Source organism: Drosophila teissieri, chromosome X (genome assembly GCF_016746235.2).
Source record: "Drosophila teissieri strain GT53w chromosome X, Prin_Dtei_1.1, whole genome shotgun sequence".
Lineage (NCBI taxonomy): Eukaryota > Metazoa > Arthropoda > Insecta > Diptera > Drosophilidae > Drosophila > Drosophila teissieri.
Window position 1 is genome coordinate 2276177 of NC_053034.1, and position 16652 is coordinate 2292828.

The 16652-nt window shown below is 51.2% G+C and overlaps 8 protein-coding genes across 9 annotated transcripts; 2 read left to right on the forward strand and 6 right to left on the reverse strand.

Annotated features, from left to right (window-relative positions):
• Positions 1 to 38: 38 nt before the first annotated feature.
• On the reverse strand, positions 39 to 1882 carry LOC122625083 (cytochrome b5). 2 transcript variants are annotated; one of them, XM_043804957.1, is made up of 4 exons: positions 1682 to 1876; positions 1525 to 1613; positions 1390 to 1458; positions 39 to 256 (listed from the first exon to the last, which is right to left on the reverse strand). In XM_043804957.1, exons 1-4 carry the CDS (start codon positions 1787 to 1789, stop codon positions 169 to 171), a joined length of 354 nt encoding a protein of 117 aa, XP_043660892.1. In that variant the 5' UTR covers positions 1790 to 1876; the 3' UTR covers positions 39 to 168. The 2 variants fall into 2 exon arrangements, with proteins under 2 accessions (XP_043660892.1, XP_043660893.1); XM_043804958.1 differs by lacking the exon at positions 39 to 256 and adding an exon at positions 296 to 480 and having other exon boundaries at positions 1682 to 1882.
• Positions 1883 to 2195: 313 nt separating this feature from the next.
• Positions 2196 to 4512, reverse strand: LOC122625078 (polyubiquitin-C). Its single transcript, XM_043804951.1, has 2 exons — positions 4355 to 4512; positions 2196 to 3967 (listed from the first exon to the last, which is right to left on the reverse strand). The coding sequence occupies exon 2, from the start codon at positions 3960 to 3962 to the stop codon at positions 2358 to 2360; it is 1605 nt and encodes a 534-aa protein (XP_043660886.1). The 5' UTR covers positions 3963 to 3967; positions 4355 to 4512; the 3' UTR covers positions 2196 to 2357.
• A 1367-nt stretch (positions 4513 to 5879) lies between these two features.
• On the reverse strand, positions 5880 to 9339 carry LOC122625076 (DNA topoisomerase 3-beta). Its single transcript, XM_043804949.1, has 5 exons — positions 9053 to 9339; positions 8229 to 8976; positions 6837 to 7887; positions 6379 to 6772; positions 5880 to 6316 (listed from the first exon to the last, which is right to left on the reverse strand). Exons 1-5 carry the CDS (start codon positions 9141 to 9143, stop codon positions 5964 to 5966), a joined length of 2637 nt encoding a protein of 878 aa, XP_043660884.1. The 5' UTR covers positions 9144 to 9339; the 3' UTR covers positions 5880 to 5963.
• A 91-nt stretch (positions 9340 to 9430) lies between these two features.
• On the forward strand, positions 9431 to 10939 carry LOC122625080 (tRNA (guanine-N(7)-)-methyltransferase non-catalytic subunit wuho). Its single transcript, XM_043804953.1, has one exon. The coding sequence runs from the start codon at positions 9517 to 9519 to the stop codon at positions 10792 to 10794; it is 1278 nt and encodes a 425-aa protein (XP_043660888.1). The 5' UTR covers positions 9431 to 9516; the 3' UTR covers positions 10795 to 10939.
• On the reverse strand, positions 10835 to 12597 carry LOC122625081 (26S proteasome regulatory subunit 10B). Its single transcript, XM_043804954.1, has 5 exons — positions 12378 to 12597; positions 12203 to 12322; positions 11421 to 12141; positions 11149 to 11289; positions 10835 to 11081 (listed from the first exon to the last, which is right to left on the reverse strand). The coding sequence occupies exons 1-5, from the start codon at positions 12484 to 12486 to the stop codon at positions 10979 to 10981; spliced, it is 1194 nt and encodes a 397-aa protein (XP_043660889.1). The 5' UTR covers positions 12487 to 12597; the 3' UTR covers positions 10835 to 10978.
• Positions 12598 to 12681: 84 nt separating this feature from the next.
• Positions 12682 to 14511, forward strand: LOC122625077 (mitochondrial ribonuclease P catalytic subunit). The gene is made up of 2 exons (XM_043804950.1): positions 12682 to 14024; positions 14088 to 14511. Exons 1-2 carry the CDS (start codon positions 12763 to 12765, stop codon positions 14455 to 14457), a joined length of 1632 nt encoding a protein of 543 aa, XP_043660885.1. The 5' UTR covers positions 12682 to 12762; the 3' UTR covers positions 14458 to 14511.
• LOC122625082 lies at positions 14455 to 15661 on the reverse strand. Its single transcript, XM_043804955.1, has 2 exons — positions 15154 to 15661; positions 14455 to 15092 (listed from the first exon to the last, which is right to left on the reverse strand). Exons 1-2 carry the CDS (start codon positions 15480 to 15482, stop codon positions 14528 to 14530), a joined length of 894 nt encoding a protein of 297 aa, XP_043660890.1. The 5' UTR covers positions 15483 to 15661; the 3' UTR covers positions 14455 to 14527.
• Positions 15662 to 15834: 173 nt separating this feature from the next.
• On the reverse strand, positions 15835 to 16538 carry LOC122623262. The gene has a single exon (XM_043802308.1). The coding sequence runs from the start codon at positions 16359 to 16361 to the stop codon at positions 15897 to 15899; it is 465 nt and encodes a 154-aa protein (XP_043658243.1). The 5' UTR covers positions 16362 to 16538; the 3' UTR covers positions 15835 to 15896.
• Between the last annotated feature and the right edge of the window lie 114 nt (positions 16539 to 16652).

A 16652-nucleotide genomic window follows, 5' to 3' on the forward strand; every position in this document is an offset into this window, starting at 1 on the left:
TTGGAGACCCCCCGCGGGTCATAAATAAAACGCCAGAGTTGTGTATTTAAGCAATTTGTACAATTTATTGCGTATCAAATGTGTGGAAAATGATTATCCAAGTTGAAGGAATATCTCTGGAATCACGGAATGCAGCTGGTCAGTGGTGAGGTCGCCTGAGGCCGCAGACTAATTCCTGGCCACTCCGCGTCGGATCACATAGACCAGGGTGATGCCGATGAAGGCGGCGCCCAGGGCCAATGCCACATGGCGGCAGCTGTTTGATTGGAAATGGAATATAGAAATATCAAAAGGAGTGTCAATCATTTGGGGAACTGGCCAGGAGTGGGCACTCTGACAAGTCGCCACAGCAATCACAGCAAACTGAGTGCACTTTGGTTAGCTAGCTAGGATTACGGATTGGTTTACGGGCATTTCTAGAGGGGTTAACTTAGGATGCAGCATTGTTTGGGGGCTTCGGTGGCATCAGTGGGCGTGGCACTATAGTAGGCGAATGCACAGAACCAAGAATCAAAATAAAAACACAAGTCAAGGTGTGCAAGCCATTCAAAAAGTGTGACAAACTACGGCGTGCATTGTTTGTGATCCAGATTATCGCGTTTATGTACATAGTTCCGAGTGCTCAACGTGCTTTGGTTAATTATGATGGAGATATTTGCAGGTCGGTTAGAACTTACAAGTCCAACTAGCTTTTGTAGAACCTTACTTTCGTGCTCGAGAAGGACTTAAATCTTGAATAGAGCAGATATTGTACATGCAAGTTCAGATAGATTCATTAAATATTAGATATTGTTGCATTGTTTGCTGTTTGTAAACAAAAAGTCGCTACGGTTTGATATAGAATTGAATTGTAAACAATTATTTTGAGTGTTGAGGTCATTGAATGCAAGGTCATATCAAATATTTATAAAATACATAACAACGAATTTTTCAACGAATACAATATTATTTCATCATTATCCGGTGGAATAGGAACCTATCTTATCGACCCATTCAAAGTAGTAGTGGTACACCAGAAAGGAAAGTGAAGGGGAGACTTTCAGGACACGTCAAGCGTGAAACTTTGGGGGCTTCAAGGCAATTAATGGCAATTACATAAGAGTTGTACTAATTGTACAATGACCAATGGATTTGCGGACAGGCCAAGCTCATGCGAAACCGGTTGTGGTCGAAATAGAAGCGTCATGCAATAGGAAAGTGGAGTGATCACAGAGGTATATGATGCAATGCCTTATCAGGAATACTTGTGCCCCAGCGAGATAATGAGATGAGATCGATCCGTGTGAGAGCGGAGCAAGGAAATCCCCCAGGTTTTCTTTATTTACAGATGATGTGGCATTTTGACTTGGTCTTAGGTGTTGGCATGCATTTGCTAGTCGGGATTCTCACCTAATTGGGCTTTTCTGCTTGATGTCCGCAGCAGCCAGGTCACCGATGTAGTACTTCTTCAGCATTTCTCTGAAAAGGCAAATGGTGGAAACGTGAGGAAACCAGGCGCACTGGGTCTTAATTGGACATTCTAACCTCGCCTCCGAGCTGTGACCCACGTCATTAAAGTCCTTGGTGGCATCGCGACCAGCCACATCCACCAGGGAGTCTTCGCCGCCAGGATGCTGGAGAGGATGCGATTGAATTAGATGAATTCGTCCCCCAAAAACCGTGTATCTGCATCGCCACTTGCCTCGAGCCGGAACTTGGTCACATCGTACACCTTGTTGTTGATGACCACCCACAGATCCGTGGCCTTGTTGTGCTGGTTAACGGTGGCCAAAGGGATTTCCTTGCTCATCTTAGCTGCCTGCCTGCTCTTCTCCACAAAATTCACTGCTACGCACAAGCCAACAGGTTTTTCGGACTCGTTCAGTGTGCCCGACTCCACTTCTCGTTGGAGCCATCTGGTCACACGAAATACCCTAAAATATACCTCTTGAAGTACCTAAGCAATTGATTCCAATGTACCTGTGGTACAAATTAACAAACGTGAAAGATACGAATAGAGTGAATACGAAAAGGATGGAGATATTGCAAATAAATTAATACATTCAAATAAATTCCATTGTTTTAACAACATCCTCTGCTTATTGTACCTATCCATAGGTCTCCAAATATATTCGCATAGGGAAAACTTAAGCGGACCTCCAAGAATTCCCCAAAACACTAAAGCCCATTGGATCCGATAAAAACTACATTACGTATTACATTGAACACACAAATTGAAAGTTTTATTTTTTGAGTACCAATAAATATTGTGATTATATTGTGCCTTTTGATTAAACCAATTTACTAAAATTTAGTATGCATTCTTGCGTTATGCCTTGGCAAAACTAAGATTAAGATTTTATTAGGCGTGAAAAAATCTAGATGGCGCCACCACGCAGACGCAGGACCAAGTGAAGGGTGGACTCCTTCTGGATGTTGTAGTCGGACAGGGTGCGTCCGTCCTCCAGCTGCTTTCCGGCGAAGATCAAACGCTGCTGATCTGGGGGGATTCCCTCCTTGTCCTGGATCTTGGCCTTGACGTTCTCGATGGTATCGGATGGCTCAACCTCCAAGGTGATGGTCTTGCCAGTGAGGGTCTTCACAAAGATCTGCATGCCACCACGCAGACGCAGGACCAAGTGAAGGGTCGACTCCTTCTGGATGTTGTAGTCGGACAGGGTGCGTCCGTCCTCCAGCTGCTTTCCGGCGAAGATCAAACGCTGCTGATCTGGGGGGATTCCCTCCTTGTCCTGGATCTTGGCCTTGACGTTCTCGATGGTATCGGATGGCTCAACCTCCAAGGTGATGGTCTTGCCGGTCAGAGTCTTCACAAAGATCTGCATGCCACCACGCAGACGCAGGACCAAGTGAAGGGTCGACTCCTTCTGGATGTTGTAGTCGGACAGGGTGCGTCCGTCCTCCAGCTGCTTTCCGGCGAAGATCAAACGCTGCTGATCTGGGGGGATTCCCTCCTTGTCCTGGATCTTGGCCTTGACGTTCTCGATGGTATCGGATGGCTCAACCTCCAAGGTGATGGTCTTGCCAGTGAGGGTCTTCACAAAGATCTGCATGCCACCACGCAGACGCAGGACCAAGTGAAGGGTCGACTCCTTCTGGATGTTGTAGTCGGACAGGGTGCGTCCGTCCTCCAGCTGCTTTCCGGCGAAGATCAAACGCTGCTGATCTGGGGGGATTCCCTCCTTGTCCTGGATCTTAGCCTTGACGTTCTCGATAGTATCGGATGGCTCAACCTCCAAGGTGATGGTCTTGCCGGTCAGAGTCTTCACAAAGATCTGCATGCCACCACGCAGACGCAGGACCAAGTGAAGGGTCGACTCCTTCTGGATGTTGTAGTCGGACAAAGTGCGTCCGTCCTCCAGCTGCTTTCCGGCGAAGATCAAACGCTGCTGATCTGGGGGGATTCCCTCCTTGTCCTGGATCTTGGCCTTGACGTTCTCGATGGTATCGGATGGCTCAACCTCCAAGGTGATGGTCTTGCCAGTGAGAGTCTTCACAAAGATCTGCATGCCACCACGCAGACGCAGGACCAAGTGAAGGGTGGACTCCTTCTGGATGTTGTAGTCGGACAGGGTGCGTCCGTCCTCCAGCTGCTTTCCGGCGAAGATCAAACGCTGCTGATCTGGGGGGATTCCCTCCTTGTCCTGGATCTTGGCCTTGACGTTCTCGATGGTATCGGATGGCTCAACCTCCAAGGTGATGGTCTTGCCGGTCAGAGTCTTCACAAAGATCTGCATGCCACCACGCAGACGCAGGACCAAGTGAAGGGTCGACTCCTTCTGGATGTTGTAGTCGGACAGGGTGCGTCCGTCCTCCAGCTGCTTTCCGGCGAAGATCAAACGCTGCTGATCTGGGGGGATTCCCTCCTTGTCCTGGATCTTAGCCTTGACGTTCTCGATGGTATCGGATGGCTCAACCTCCAAGGTGATGGTCTTGCCAGTGAGGGTCTTCACGAAAATTTGCATATTGGCTACGAATGGGAAAAATGGGAAAGGAAAAAAGTGGGCTTTAGTAATGGAAAGTGGAAGGAAAGTGCGCAATTGATTTTCTGCGTAGTGACCTAGTTCCCGTGACCCAGAAAAGTATTTTAGCATACACACACATAGAAAACTTGATTGGTTTTTCCCCTTAATGTTTAAACAGCTTGCATTATTTCGCCATGAAACGGCAATTTAGTTTTGGTGACTAATCTCCAACTCCGTTGGAAGCAATAAAATCCCCTGGAACTGCGCATACACACACACACACAAACACTTATATGCATGGAAAACCCCGTTTTTCTTTTGCTGCACTTGCTGCGTCGCCATTTTGAATGCAACTAAGAAAATTTATTAAGCACTTAGAAAAATCAACTCACCGTATTTTCTTGTTTCGCACAGAAAACTGAATTTATTTCTTTACTTTTGGTCTGCACTTTTTGAAATAGTTCTTATTAATATTCAAAAACTTGCTTATTTCTCTTGATCGCACGTCTGCTCTCTACTATTTTTTCACAGCTTATGTTCCGTTTCACAGCTGCACACTGGTATTTATAGGCAAGCTGACTGGAAAGTCGTTGCCTGCTTTCTCGCTCACTCTCGGGCAGTAGCTCACTTTGCTTGACAGTTTTTACCTCTTAATGTGGCCATTTCTTTTGTCTAACCTATTGAGAATGAGATTTTGCATTGGCAAGAGTATTTAACAAATGAAGGCCAATCAGTTGGCTAGCTGCAATACGCAAAATTAGGCATTGAAAACAAAGTGCGTAGTGCATTGGTGCAGTGTTTTCATCTCGCTCGCTCTCAAGAGAGAGCGCAGTTATCGATTTATTCCCTGCCCCTCTTTCCAACACTAATCGCAGCTGTTCCATGCAAGTGCCGTGTGTGTATTCTAACAGATGGAGGTGTGTACATTTGTATGTACAAATGTATGTACATACATACAAGACGGACATCTTGTGACGTTCTTTGTTTGGCGAGTTAAACGACCTTTATTTTGTTTTGACGCCGCCTGGGGGAGATTTGTCTTCGCTTTGGTCAACAGCCTTTAGACAAGAGAGCCCCCCACACACGCACACACAATTTCCAATTTCCCCACTTCCACACTCTCATAAGAGTCAGTGTGCGTGCACACCTATTTACATACAGATGTCTAAATGCATCTGGAAAGTTCCTGGAATGGACTGGGCTGATGAAATCTGATGTATGCTGATGTCAGCAACTTAACCCTTGATGTAACCCCTTAGAATAGTAAACGTTATTCATTTTTCGAGAACAATCTTTAAAGTTATAAGATATTATGAACAATGATACATCAATAGTCATACAGATATGTACAAATATGTTTATAATTGTCATTAATTTCTCATCCTAACAACCCAGCATACATACGTATGTACCACATACATAGATATGGAAAATATAAATTAGGCAAAGTCATGAAACGTGATTCATGGGGTTTTTCATAAAAACAACCCTTGAATCTAACACAAAAACCCTTACTCACGAAAATGGGGGTTCTTTTGTTTCCCGATTTATCAAATTTCCGAAGAGTGAAAGTAAGGGTTCAGAGAAATTTAAATTTATTTACTGTTTTTATTTCCGTACCGCTTGCCCCTAAATATGCATACATTTTCAAAATATTGAATCTATAGGGCAAAAATTAAAGATTTATTTGGAATTGGTAGCTGGACTATAAAATAGTTATAAGTTATACGATATTTCATTAGGTTTGCTTTATATAAATAAATAAATGTATATAAGTATAAGCAAAGTATTAAAATTATGATATTAAAAAAAATGTATTTTAACATAACTTATTATTTATTTATTTTCTAAATTACTAGAAATTTGTAATTACAAAACTGCATATCAATTGAAGCCCCTTGACAAAAACAAATGCACTTTTCTTTATACAATTTCGATTTTATTAGGCTGTTTTTTTGTTTCTTGTTTAGTTATTGTTCTTCTAAATGCAATTCAGTGTCCTCAAACGAAATACGCCGCCAGCTGGGCCATTTTATCCTTGGGCGGCCGACCGCCGCGCCCGCCACGCCCCCCGCCCCCTGCACCAGGCCCACCGCCAGCCGTAACCGCTCCTCCGGCGCCACCAGCCGGCCCGCCCACACCTCCACCGCCACGACCAGCCTTGCCGCCACGGGGTCCACCGCCACTGCGAACCGGTCTGGATGCCACCGCCCGATGCTTCTCAACCAAATGGGAGAAGTCGGTGGAGCAGAAGATGCAGCCGCTCTTCTCCTCACTACCATCCTTGAACTTGCTCTTGTCCGACTTGTAGACCACGTTTACCTGCTGGGCGCCACACTCCTGGCACTTGGCCTCTGCAAAAAGTCACACATGTATATATATATATATATAGGTGTATGTATGGTTAACAACCCACCTTCCACCGTGATCTTTGTGGCTCCCTTGAAGCAGTTGATGATCACGTCGCAGCGGTTGCAGCCCAGCTTCCAGGTGGGCGCCAACGTGCAGTCAAGCACCAGGACGCCGGTGGGGCACTCCACGCAACCAGAGATGCCCAGCGTGTTCAGCGAGTGCGGGCAGGTTGCGTGCGTGCAGGTGTTGCAGCCCCCCAAGTGGGGCATGTCGCTGAACGGCGGATGGTTGTAGCAGTACGGGCAGAACGGATACGATCGCCCCTTGACGCCGGTGGAGAAGGCAAGCAGATCGAAGTCATCCAGCGGGCACTTGAACTCGCGATACACCTTCACATTGCCAATGGGCAGGGCGTAGGTCTCATCGCAATGAGAGCAGTGCAACCTCGCCGGTTTGGTCTGTAATTAAACGGTAGCAGGGATTACAACTTAAGCGGATGATGGGGCATGCTGGTTAACGCACCTGTATGTACTTCATGTAGCGCCTACACTTGCCGCAGCGCGAGTGCGCCTTGCCCGACTCGGCCAGCGGCGAGAAGGAGACCTCGAACAGTGAGTCCATGTTGGCGATGTTCTTTACAAAGTACATAAACTTCAGCTTAAAGATCTTGATGGCGTGACGCAGCACATCCTGAAAATTTGCCGAACCCTGGGCAATCAGCGTCAGCATGCGCTCCACCTCCGTTCGCATGGTGGGCAGCACGAGTTCCGGATCGATCTTCTGATAGCCGTGGACCAGCACAATGCCCAGCGTCGTTGGAATCAGCTTGCGGCCGTTTTCAATGTGCACATAGTTGCGCTGGCAGATGTTATTAATGTGCACCGGTATGGAAGCATCCGTGCCGATGCCGTGCTGCTCCATTAGTGTGATCAGCTCCGATTCGGTGAGATAATCCGGCGGCCCCGTCTGGCTTTCGGTAAGACGCACATCGTTGATGGCCACCTGAGTGCCCTGAACGAACGGCGGCATCGGTTCGTCCCTGCCGAAGGCCTGCCAGGTCATCACCTTGGTGAAACCGGCATCGATCAGCACATTGGCCGTACAACTAAACGTCTCCAGACCAACGCGCAGCTTGGCCGTCGTCACGCGGTACTTGAGATCACGCGACACCGTGCCCATGAAGTGCCGGCAGATGAACTCGTAGACGCGCCAGGTGTCGCGATCGAAGTCACTGCGGTTGCCCAGTTTCATGGGCGTGATGGGTGGATGGTCGCCAGCATCCTTGCCCTTACGCGGCGTCTGCATGTCGCCCAGAATGGAGCGCGCCTCCTCGCCAAAATCCCCCGATGGCTTCAGCACGTGCAGCACAGCCGGCAGATCGAAGTTAGTCGGATACTGATTGGTCTCCGTTCGCGGATAGCTGATGTAGCCCTGTGTGTACAGGCGCTCCGCTATCTGCATCGCCTGGAACGGACCGATGCCCAGTCCGGAGCTGCAGATTCGCATCAGTTCCACGGTGTTCAGTGCCTGTGGTTTGCTCTTGAAGGCCTCCTTGCTGGCCACGCTCTCCACACTGAAAAAGAGAAGAAGAAGAATAGGAAGTGGTTAATAGATGGTATTTGGTGAAGGATAGCTCATTCTTAGCCAGCTTTTCTAAATTCCATGGATCAGCAGCATTTTGTTCGTTTGCATACATTGTGAACACAAAGAAATTATGCTAATTCGGCATGATTGCTTCGCTTCTCAGGCAGATAGATGATGTAGTCACCAGATTTGGAAATAATGGCGTAATGGGACAAAAAAGAGTCAGTTTGCTTTCAAGTGACCAAAAAGTGGGTATAAACAAACGAAAAAGTGACGAAAGCATGGCTATTTATAGACTAGCCGACGATGGCAGCGAAATTTAGGTCTTACGTAGCCTCCTTGTGCTCCTTGACGCGACCCAGCAGCATGATGGCGATGTCTTTCTTGAAGACCCGACCTCGCGCCCACTCCAGCGTGAATTCCGGCTGTCCGGCGAGGAGCTGCAGGTGCCAGAAGCTCTCCGGCTTGAAGGTCTGGATGTCGTCGTGCCGCTTCACGCAGAAGCCAAGTGTGGGCGTCTGGCAAGGACCGTAGGAGATCAGCGAAGAGTCCAGGTCGCCGTATCGGTCCTGAAAGAACTTGGTTTGGAAGCGGGTAAAGGCGCATCCAATGCGCAGGTCCAGTTCCTGGCGAGCGTCCACCGACTTGGCCTCGTTCTCGTTGGGATGCCCCAGCGTCTCCATCGCTCCCTTGATATCCTTCTCCGTGATGGCCGAAAAGTGGGCACGATACGTCACCTGCTTGCTGTATACATTGTGGATGACATGCTGCACGGCGTCCATCACCTCGAAGCAGATGTTCTCGCCCTCCTTGTCGCAATCCAGCCAAAGGACGAGATAGTCGCAGCCGCGCGCCTCGTGAGCCAGAAAGGTGCGCATGTGCTGCTTGGGATTCGTTTCCTTCTTCTCGGTGGGACAGCCAAAGAGCTCGACGGGATCCACCTTGTCCCAGGAGTTGTATTTGCTGATGAAGTCCAGCGACATCACATGACCGCACACGGACGTCATTCGAAAGTGGACGCTGCCCTCGTTTCGAAAGTTTCCCGTCCACTCGTGCGTGGAACAGCCGTTACCGGTGCCTGGAGAGGATTACATTGGTTTAGATTGATGGCGAATGATTGCTACGATGCAATTGGGATTTCTCGTGCGACTCACCCCGCTTGGCAGTGCAGCGTCCGTTCGAGAGAATCCCCGCCAGCGATGCCGCCAGCGAGGGCTTCTCGGCCACCATCAGCACGCTCTTCATGGCCCAAATCCCAGAATCGAATGGCCTATATAATTGATGACTTTTTCGCAGCGCTTCCTCCTGCCCACTCGTTCACTCGCATGGGAATCGCCGGTTTGCGCGCCGCACACACACAGCGTAATGTATGGATTTGCTCGTTATATGTACGTATAATCCACTCTATTTAACCAATTTCACAGGCATTATTTTCCAGCTACCAATACGGTCTCACTGCAGTAAATACCAAATGGTCATACTGCGTTTATTCATACAAAGCATCTGGTCATACTGCAGAGTGCAGCCCTGGGCAGCGGAGCTTATCGTGCGCGTTTTTCGATATTAGTAGTCATTAGTGGTGCGAATCTATCGGTGGCTATCGAATCGAGTCGGAAGAATGTGCACAACAATTTCGTTCGCGGAACCCGAAATCGTGCTCGGCCATGGCCGCAGGGTGCTCTTCGTGAACCCCGACGACCTGCAGATATTCAAGGAGATCGAGCTGCCGCCCGACCTTGGCCTGAAAGGCCTTGGATCCCAGTCCCAGGAATCGTGTCCAGCGGTTGCCGCAGCCACATCCACATCCACAGCCACAGCCACATGCGCTGGAAAGGAACCGGTTGGCAAGGAGCAACAGCTTGCCAAGCAGCCGGAGGAGGGCGGCCCAACCGCCTCCGGATCGGGAGCCACCAGCACATCGGTGCAGAATGTGACCTACTCTCCAGACGGACAGCTGCTGGCCGTGACCACTAGTGGGGGCCAGAAGGCGCTCCTGCTGTATCGCGCGCGGCCGGAGAACGCACGCCTGCTCTCCACCCGCCCACTGGCCCGGGCGGCCAGCGCTGTGCGCTTCTGCAGCGACAGCAGCTCTGTTCTGGTCACGGACAAGACTGGCGATTGCTATCAGTACGACTGCGTCGAGTTGGAGGCTCCGCCGCGCCTGCTGCTGGGCCATTTGAGCGTAGTGTACGACATCCTATGGTCGGAGGACCAGCAGCACATCATCACCTGCGACCGTGATGACAAGATACGCGTGACCAACTATCCCGCCACCTTCGACATCCACAGCTATTGCCTGGGCCACAGGGAGTTCGTCTCGGGACTGGCCCTGCTCACGGACAAGCACATCGCCTCCGCCTCGGGGGACAAGACGCTGCGCGTATGGAACTACATCCAGGGCAAGGAGCTGTTGCAGCATGAGCTACCGGCACCGGCGGTTCGTTTGTTGGTGCGTCAACTGGAGCCGGAGAAGATATTCCAGGCGGCGGTGCTCTTCTACGATCACGTGGACGCCCTGGGACTGTATCGCCTAGAGCGCAGTTCGGACGACATCTGGAGCGTCACGGCCACGCAACTGGTGTGCGCCGAGGCGGGCTCCTGGAGCATTAGTAACTTTACTTTAACTAGCGACCGGATCTACGTCACCGGCGCGGAGAACGAGCGCTTGAGCCTGCGAGTCTACGACATCGCAACTGGCCAGCCGGCGACTAGCGGAGTGCCCGAGGGCTGGCTGAAGATGGTGCTGGACGGACTGGGCGCCAACGAGGAGGGCGCACCACCATTCATTCCCGAGGACTTGTCCGTTTGGTTTAAGAAGCGCTTCGACAACGTCAGCGACTATTTGGAGCGCAAGAAGCGACGCATCGAGGAGCAACAGCAGCAGAAGTGCGGCTAATCCCCGCGAGAGAGGACACCCAAAGGAAATTACATGAACCTAATCTTTACATAGCATTTAATTAGCATATGGAGAAGAAGCAACGGACTTTGTGTGACAGGCCCGTTGTGGGCATAATATATATATATCTGTATATGTGTGTAAATGGTGAATGGTTATCTCTATGGGCGGCGGGAGGGGGTTCCTAGACGGGCTTGTAGTCCAGCTTGCTCTCCAGCTTCTTGTTGTCCGACACCTTGCGCACCGCCTTCATAAAGTCCTCCTGGATGACGTACTCCCGCTCGGCACTAAAATCGGCAGAATAATTCCATTAACGTGAGGTTATCGTGGGCGGTGGAGGAGCTTCGCACTTACCGAATGGCAAAGAGACCCGCCTCCGTGCAGACATTACGCAGATCGGCGCCGTTAAAGTTGTCCGACAGCTTGACAATGGCCTCGTAGTCGATTTCGCCGTGCTTCGCGATCTTCAGGGCGTGAATCTTGAGGATTTCCAACCTAAAAAGGAGAGAGGTTCCACATTCAAATTGGTTTGGTCATAAATATGACTAAGTGTATCTAATCAATGAAATCTCAAGTGATTGGGCAAATAAGACATCTTCCGATAAGAGCCGATTAAAATAACTTACCTAGCCTGTTCGTTGGGCAGCGGAATCTCGATCTTCCTGTCCAAGCGACCCGGACGCAGCAGGGCGGGATCCAGGGTGTCTGGTCGATTGGTGGCCATGATCATCTTGACCTGGCCGAGCGAATCGAAGCCGTCCATCTGGTTGAGCAGCTCCATCAGTGTGCGCTGGATCTCGCGATCGGCAGAGGTGCCCTCGGAGAAGCGACGGCCACCGATGGCGTCGATCTCGTCCATGAAAATGATGCAGGGCTGATGGTCACGGGCATAATTGAACATCTCGCGAATGAGACGGGCACTCTCGCCAATATACTTGTCCACAATCGCCGAGGACACGACCTTGAGGAAGTTGGCGTCCAGCTGGGAGGCCACCGCACGGGCCAGCAGCGTCTTTCCGGTGCCAGGGGGTCCGTACAACAGACAACCCTTCGGCGGGGTGATGCCGACGCGCAGGAAGAGCTCCGGATTCAGCAGGGGCAGCTCAATCACCTCGCGCAGCTCGCGGATTTGCTCTGTGAGGCCGCCAATGGCCGAGTAGGTGACATCGCCGGGATCCTCGTGCGACATATTGTACACCAGTGGGTCCACTTCGCGCGGCAAGTAGCGCATAATGGTCAGGGTGGTCATGTCGAGGGCCACACGGGTTCCGGACTTCAGCTTGGCTTTGTCCAGCTGCCTGCGGCACCCGACCACGTAGCGGGGTCCATTGGTGGCCTTTACAATGACTGTGGGACATGGAAGAAACTAGAATAGAGGCAATCTTACACAGAATGGCAAATGTCTCACATTTATCCTCGGTCAGCTGCTTCAGCACCTCGCCGACGATCTGTCCCACGCTCTGCAGGGCCTTCAGGTCGTTCTCCGACTTGTCGTAAAGCTTCGTCAGCTCCTTGATCTCCTCGCGCTCTGAAAATGACCAGTTAATACAGATTTGCTGGTGAAGATTACCGGATAGACGCACTTTCTTTGAGGCGTCCCTCGATTTCCTTGTGCTCCAGCAACTTCTTTCTGTACTCGGAGAAGGCTTTCACCCGCAGATTGTCGGGCAGCGGGGTGGCGGTTACGGTCATTTTGTTCAAGAATTTACGCTTTACTTTCAGCTGTGCAACGCTTAAAATAAATTAAATCCAGAAAAAATAGTGAGTTGCAACTTTTGTCGCAATGCAGTGTGGCCATAACGTGGCACGCAATAGATGTGCAAATATTTTAGTATATACATTTTGGTATATACCAAGTGTGGTGTGTGCACTGGCTAAGTACAGCGCATGTCTGGCCACACTACCAACCGGCATAATTCTTATTGGAATCGTGTGTTTTCAGAATAATTTTAATTTAAAATTTGAATTATGTATAATTTACGACTGCTACGAAATCTGCTACCCAGCACCGGGCACGCCCATCCGCGCTGGCTTGCAAGCCAGCACAAGCGGCGCCCGCAGCCGGGCAGTCTGCCGCCAGATCGGCTGGAGCAGCTGCGCAGTGATCTCTTCGAGCGTCGCCAGGAGCTGAGTGGTGCGGAGTGGGCGGAGGTGCGACAGTCGCTGGTGGACGGGTACAAGCACATCAACGGACACAACGTCGACGCCGTGATTCTGGGCGTGTGCAGTGGCCCAAGCCAACTGGCGCTGGCCAAGAACTATGTGGAGTTCCTCAGGAGCAGGGGCTCCAAGCCCAATGCAGCGACACTGGGTCGCCTGCTGAGGGTCTACAATGCCGCCTACCATGAACGACCGCTCAGCGAGGCGGAACAGGCGGAGATACTGCAGATCTGCCAATCGCTACAGGCGGAGCATGAAACTTTGGATGCCACCAGCTGCGAGAATGTGATCCACGGCTTGGTGGCTACCAGTGGCGATGATTGGCACCGCGGCCTGCCGCTCCTCGAGATGATGAAGGTCACCAGTGCGCCGAGCGTGGCCGCCTACTCCGCGCTGGCGGAGAAGGCCTTCAATGTGGAGACGCCGGATCAGCAATTGGCCTGGCGCTTGCTGGAGGAGATGGCCACAGCGCGCAAGCCGCCCAAATGCGAGGTCTACCTGGCGCTGCTCAATCGTCTGGCCAACGAAACTGCCCAACTTCCTGCCCAGCTTAGCCGTTTGCTGCACTTCCTTGAGCGCCATGAGGTACTAGTCAGCCAGCGGGTGGCGGTGCGATTGCAGGAACTGTCCAGTCAGGTGCCCCATCTGCTGGAAGCCCGGGCCACCAATTTGGGAGCTCTGGGCAAGTGCCAGTCCTGCCAGCAGCATCTGCAGCCGGTGGCCATCAGTGATGACGAGTTCCGACGGCTCAGCGAATGTTTCCTGGAGCGCGTGCTCATACGACGAGATGTTTTCCAGCGCTCCACACCCGAGGAGGTGGCCAGGTTCAAGAGGTTTGTAGAGAAGACGGCGCCATACGACTGTGTGATCGATGGCCTTAATGTGGCCTACTCCACGGGCACCAAAAAGACACCCCAGCAGCTGGCCAAGCTGGTGGCCACTGTGGTGCGTCATTTTCGTGATCAGGACAAGCGTGTCCTCGTCCTGGGACGCGAGCACATGCGCAACTGGTCCAAGCAAGCCATGCACTATGTCCACAGCAACGCCAGTCTCTTCCTGACCAACAATCTGTAAGAAGATCCATTTCGAATAGGAGCGGGATAGGTAGACTAACTCGTTTCGTTTGCTTTTAGGTCGCACGATGATCCCTTCCTGCTGTATGCCACGCTACGCAGCGGCCAGGAGACAGACTTCTTCTCCCGCGACTTAATGCGCACTCACGCCTTCCATCTGGGACCCGAACTAAAGCCCGTCTTCCGCCGCTGGCAGCAGGAGCACCAGTTCTCGCTGGTCACCCAAACGCAAACGGGTCAGATCATAGTCAAGGAGCCCATTCGTCATCGGCTGTGTGTCCACAAGGTGGCGGACACCTGGCACGTGCCCTACTGCGAGCAGTACACACTGCATCCAACGGACAGCTTCGAGGTGCCCGCCAATTGGCTGTGCCTCAAGCTGAATCAGCAGACAGGCGCTACCAAAGCCAAGGGGAAAACAAGAAGGTGACCATGTGAGCAAGACTTGTACTAACAATAAATAGAAGCCAAAGTTTAACGAATACACTGGATGAGCCGTCCTAGTCGCAGTCATAGCGGGTGCACTTCTCAAACGCACCAAGGCTCTGCGGCTGGGGCTTCTTGCGACGGCGCTCGTACAAAAGTTTCTTCTCGGCGGCGCACATGAGCCGCCGCTTGATGTGGTTGTCCATCTCAAAGTCCATGTCCGCGGCCTTGGCCATCTCGTTGGGGTCTCGCGTGGCTGCCGAGTCCAGCGCCTTGATGATCAGGCTGAGCAGGGCGTGCGCTAGGCGATGGCACACATCGTACTCGATGGCGTCCTGGCTGGTGTAATAGATGGCCGACTGCGAGGTGGGCTGCACACCGATGGCCAGCAGGATGTTGCAGAAGATGCCGCGCTGCATGCGCGCATACGGATCCACTAGCTGCGGCGGGATGCGCATCGTTGTGGCCAGATGGGAGATGAACTTGGCGAACTTCTTGATGAGCACGTTCAGGTACTGGGTGCGGCACTGGCGCTCCAGCTTGGTCAGCATGTTATAGTACAGTTCCTGCTTGCGCTTCAGGAAATCCTCCTTCTTTCGCTCCTTGGTCTTGTTGCTCTTGAGGATCTGCTCCAGCTGTCTGTTTGAATGAAGTTGGTTATCTAGTGAAGTGATGGCAGTGTTGCACCCGCTGCACTTACTCCGTGGTAATGGCATTGAATTTGCCCAGCATGCGCTTGATCCGCTTGGCCCGCAGCTTTGGATCGTAGACGTCCTTGAACTGCTTGTAGTTGTCGGCGAGCGTGTTGGTCTTGGGCTTGGACAGGGCCACGTCGTAGGGCTTCACCTTGGGCGGCATTGCCGGCTGGTAGGCCATGCGCCGCACATACGACTGCAGCTTGACCAGGTTCTCCTCCTGCCGCTTCTTTACGTTCTCCTCGGCGCACACATCTGGATCTTCCTCCTCCGGCAGCGAGTCTGTCGATGTGGGCAGCGGCTGATCCCAGTCCGAGACATTGGAGCTGGCCATGACTGAAGTTAACTGCACAGAACGGCTCGTTCAATTTGTACGGATTGAGAATTTTACTGGGAACTTATATCTTATAGGAAAAAAATGTTCGAAACCTTTGTTGTTTACGTAAAATTTTGGGAAAACGAGAGCACTAACAATTTGATGTATTCACGCTCGGATAGTTGAACACCTTATGAGCAGTCCCCGTTGAAATGTGACCGAGGAAAAGCCAACGGACTACTAGATACATCAAAAAGTTGTACTTGTACATGGATTTTCAAGATGTGTACACTTAGGCCCACAAGATTAAGAAATTCAATGACTCACGCATTCAACAAGCAACAGAGGACACAATGGGCCAGAGCACGGGTTACAATTAAATAAGCAACGTTTTATTATATTTATAATAACCAGTGGATCTACGGACTAATGCTAGTAACACTCATTCTGCACGGATCGCTCCAGGGCGAAGGTGTACTCCTCGGCCAGCTCGTCCACGGACATTTGGCGCGTGAGCAGCGCCAGGATGCTGTCCACGTGCATTTGGGTGCTGGTGCAGCGATCCTTGGTGTCCAGTCCGGGTGCCAGCTCAAAAGGAATGTCCTGCAAGTAGTTGACGGGTCCTTGGGTGCCGGGTAGCTTCACCTGACCGCCGGCTGGTGGTGCACCGCGCGGTCCTGGCATCGGCGGATAGGGCAGGTAACCCGCTGGTGGCATGGGCGGATACATGGAGCCGGATTGAGCACCCGCATGATGTGCATCCGGTCCTGGTTTCCGCTCTATAAACACGAAATCATCACCGCTCGTGCCTGGACGAGAGGCCTCCGCCGGCCCCTGAATGGGCTGATCCTCTGTGGGCGTTTCCGCGGGCTTTCGTTTCCCGAAAATCGAAAACATTTCTCTATTTTGTTCTATTGTTTGGTAAAATAAACTGGCGAATTGCGTCGTCGGCCAGCTGTGATGATCTTTTAGCGGGCTTTAGGCCAAAACTGCGAGTTCTAGAGTTGTGCCCAAAATTAACAAAGGTTTATTGTTGCTGAGTAATACATGGGGATTTTGGTGTTTTAATTTGTATTCTGACTTTGCTCAACTATTTGATTGCTTATGAGTTTTCCGGTTGCAAATGTTAGACAAAACCAAAAACTAGCAAAGTAGCTAGATTTGGAGTGAAATGCGGTCAGCACTGAA

Coding starts and splice junctions, on each gene's coding strand:
- LOC122625083 (XM_043804957.1), bottom strand. CDS start 1,789: ATGAGCAAGGAAATCCCTTTGGCCACCGTTAACCAGCACAACAAGGCC. Junction 1,459..1,524: donor GGTCACAGCTCGGAGGCGAG/GTTAGAATGTCC, acceptor TTGCCTTTTCAG/AGAAATGCTGAAGAAGTACT. Junction 257..1,389: donor AAGCAGAAAAGCCCAATTAG/GTGAGAATCCCG, acceptor CCAATCAAACAG/CTGCCGCCATGTGGCATTGG.
- LOC122625078 (XM_043804951.1), bottom strand. CDS start 3,962: ATGCAAATTTTCGTGAAGACCCTCACTGGCAAGACCATCACCTTGGAG.
- LOC122625076 (XM_043804949.1), bottom strand. CDS start 9,143: ATGAAGAGCGTGCTGATGGTGGCCGAGAAGCCCTCGCTGGCGGCATCG. Junction 7,888..8,228: donor AAGGAGCACAAGGAGGCTAC/GTAAGACCTAAA, acceptor TCTCTTTTTCAG/TGTGGAGAGCGTGGCCAGCA. Junction 6,773..6,836: donor GCTACATGAAGTACATACAG/GTGCGTTAACCA, acceptor GTTTAATTACAG/ACCAAACCGGCGAGGTTGCA.
- LOC122625080 (XM_043804953.1), top strand. CDS start 9,517: ATGTGCACAACAATTTCGTTCGCGGAACCCGAAATCGTGCTCGGCCAT.
- LOC122625081 (XM_043804954.1), bottom strand. CDS start 12,486: ATGACCGTAACCGCCACCCCGCTGCCCGACAATCTGCGGGTGAAAGCC. Junction 12,323..12,377: donor CGAGGGACGCCTCAAAGAAA/GTGCGTCTATCC, acceptor GGTCATTTTCAG/AGCGCGAGGAGATCAAGGAG. Junction 12,142..12,202: donor GCAGCTGACCGAGGATAAAT/GTGAGACATTTG, acceptor CATGTCCCACAG/TCATTGTAAAGGCCACCAAT.
- LOC122625077 (XM_043804950.1), top strand. CDS start 12,763: ATGTATAATTTACGACTGCTACGAAATCTGCTACCCAGCACCGGGCAC. Junction 14,025..14,087: donor CTCTTCCTGACCAACAATCT/GTAAGAAGATCC, acceptor GTTTGCTTTTAG/GTCGCACGATGATCCCTTCC.
- LOC122625082 (XM_043804955.1), bottom strand. CDS start 15,482: ATGGCCAGCTCCAATGTCTCGGACTGGGATCAGCCGCTGCCCACATCG. Junction 15,093..15,153: donor TTCAATGCCATTACCACGGA/GTAAGTGCAGCG, acceptor TCATTCAAACAG/ACAGCTGGAGCAGATCCTCA.
- LOC122623262 (XM_043802308.1), bottom strand. CDS start 16,361: ATGTTTTCGATTTTCGGGAAACGAAAGCCCGCGGAAACGCCCACAGAG.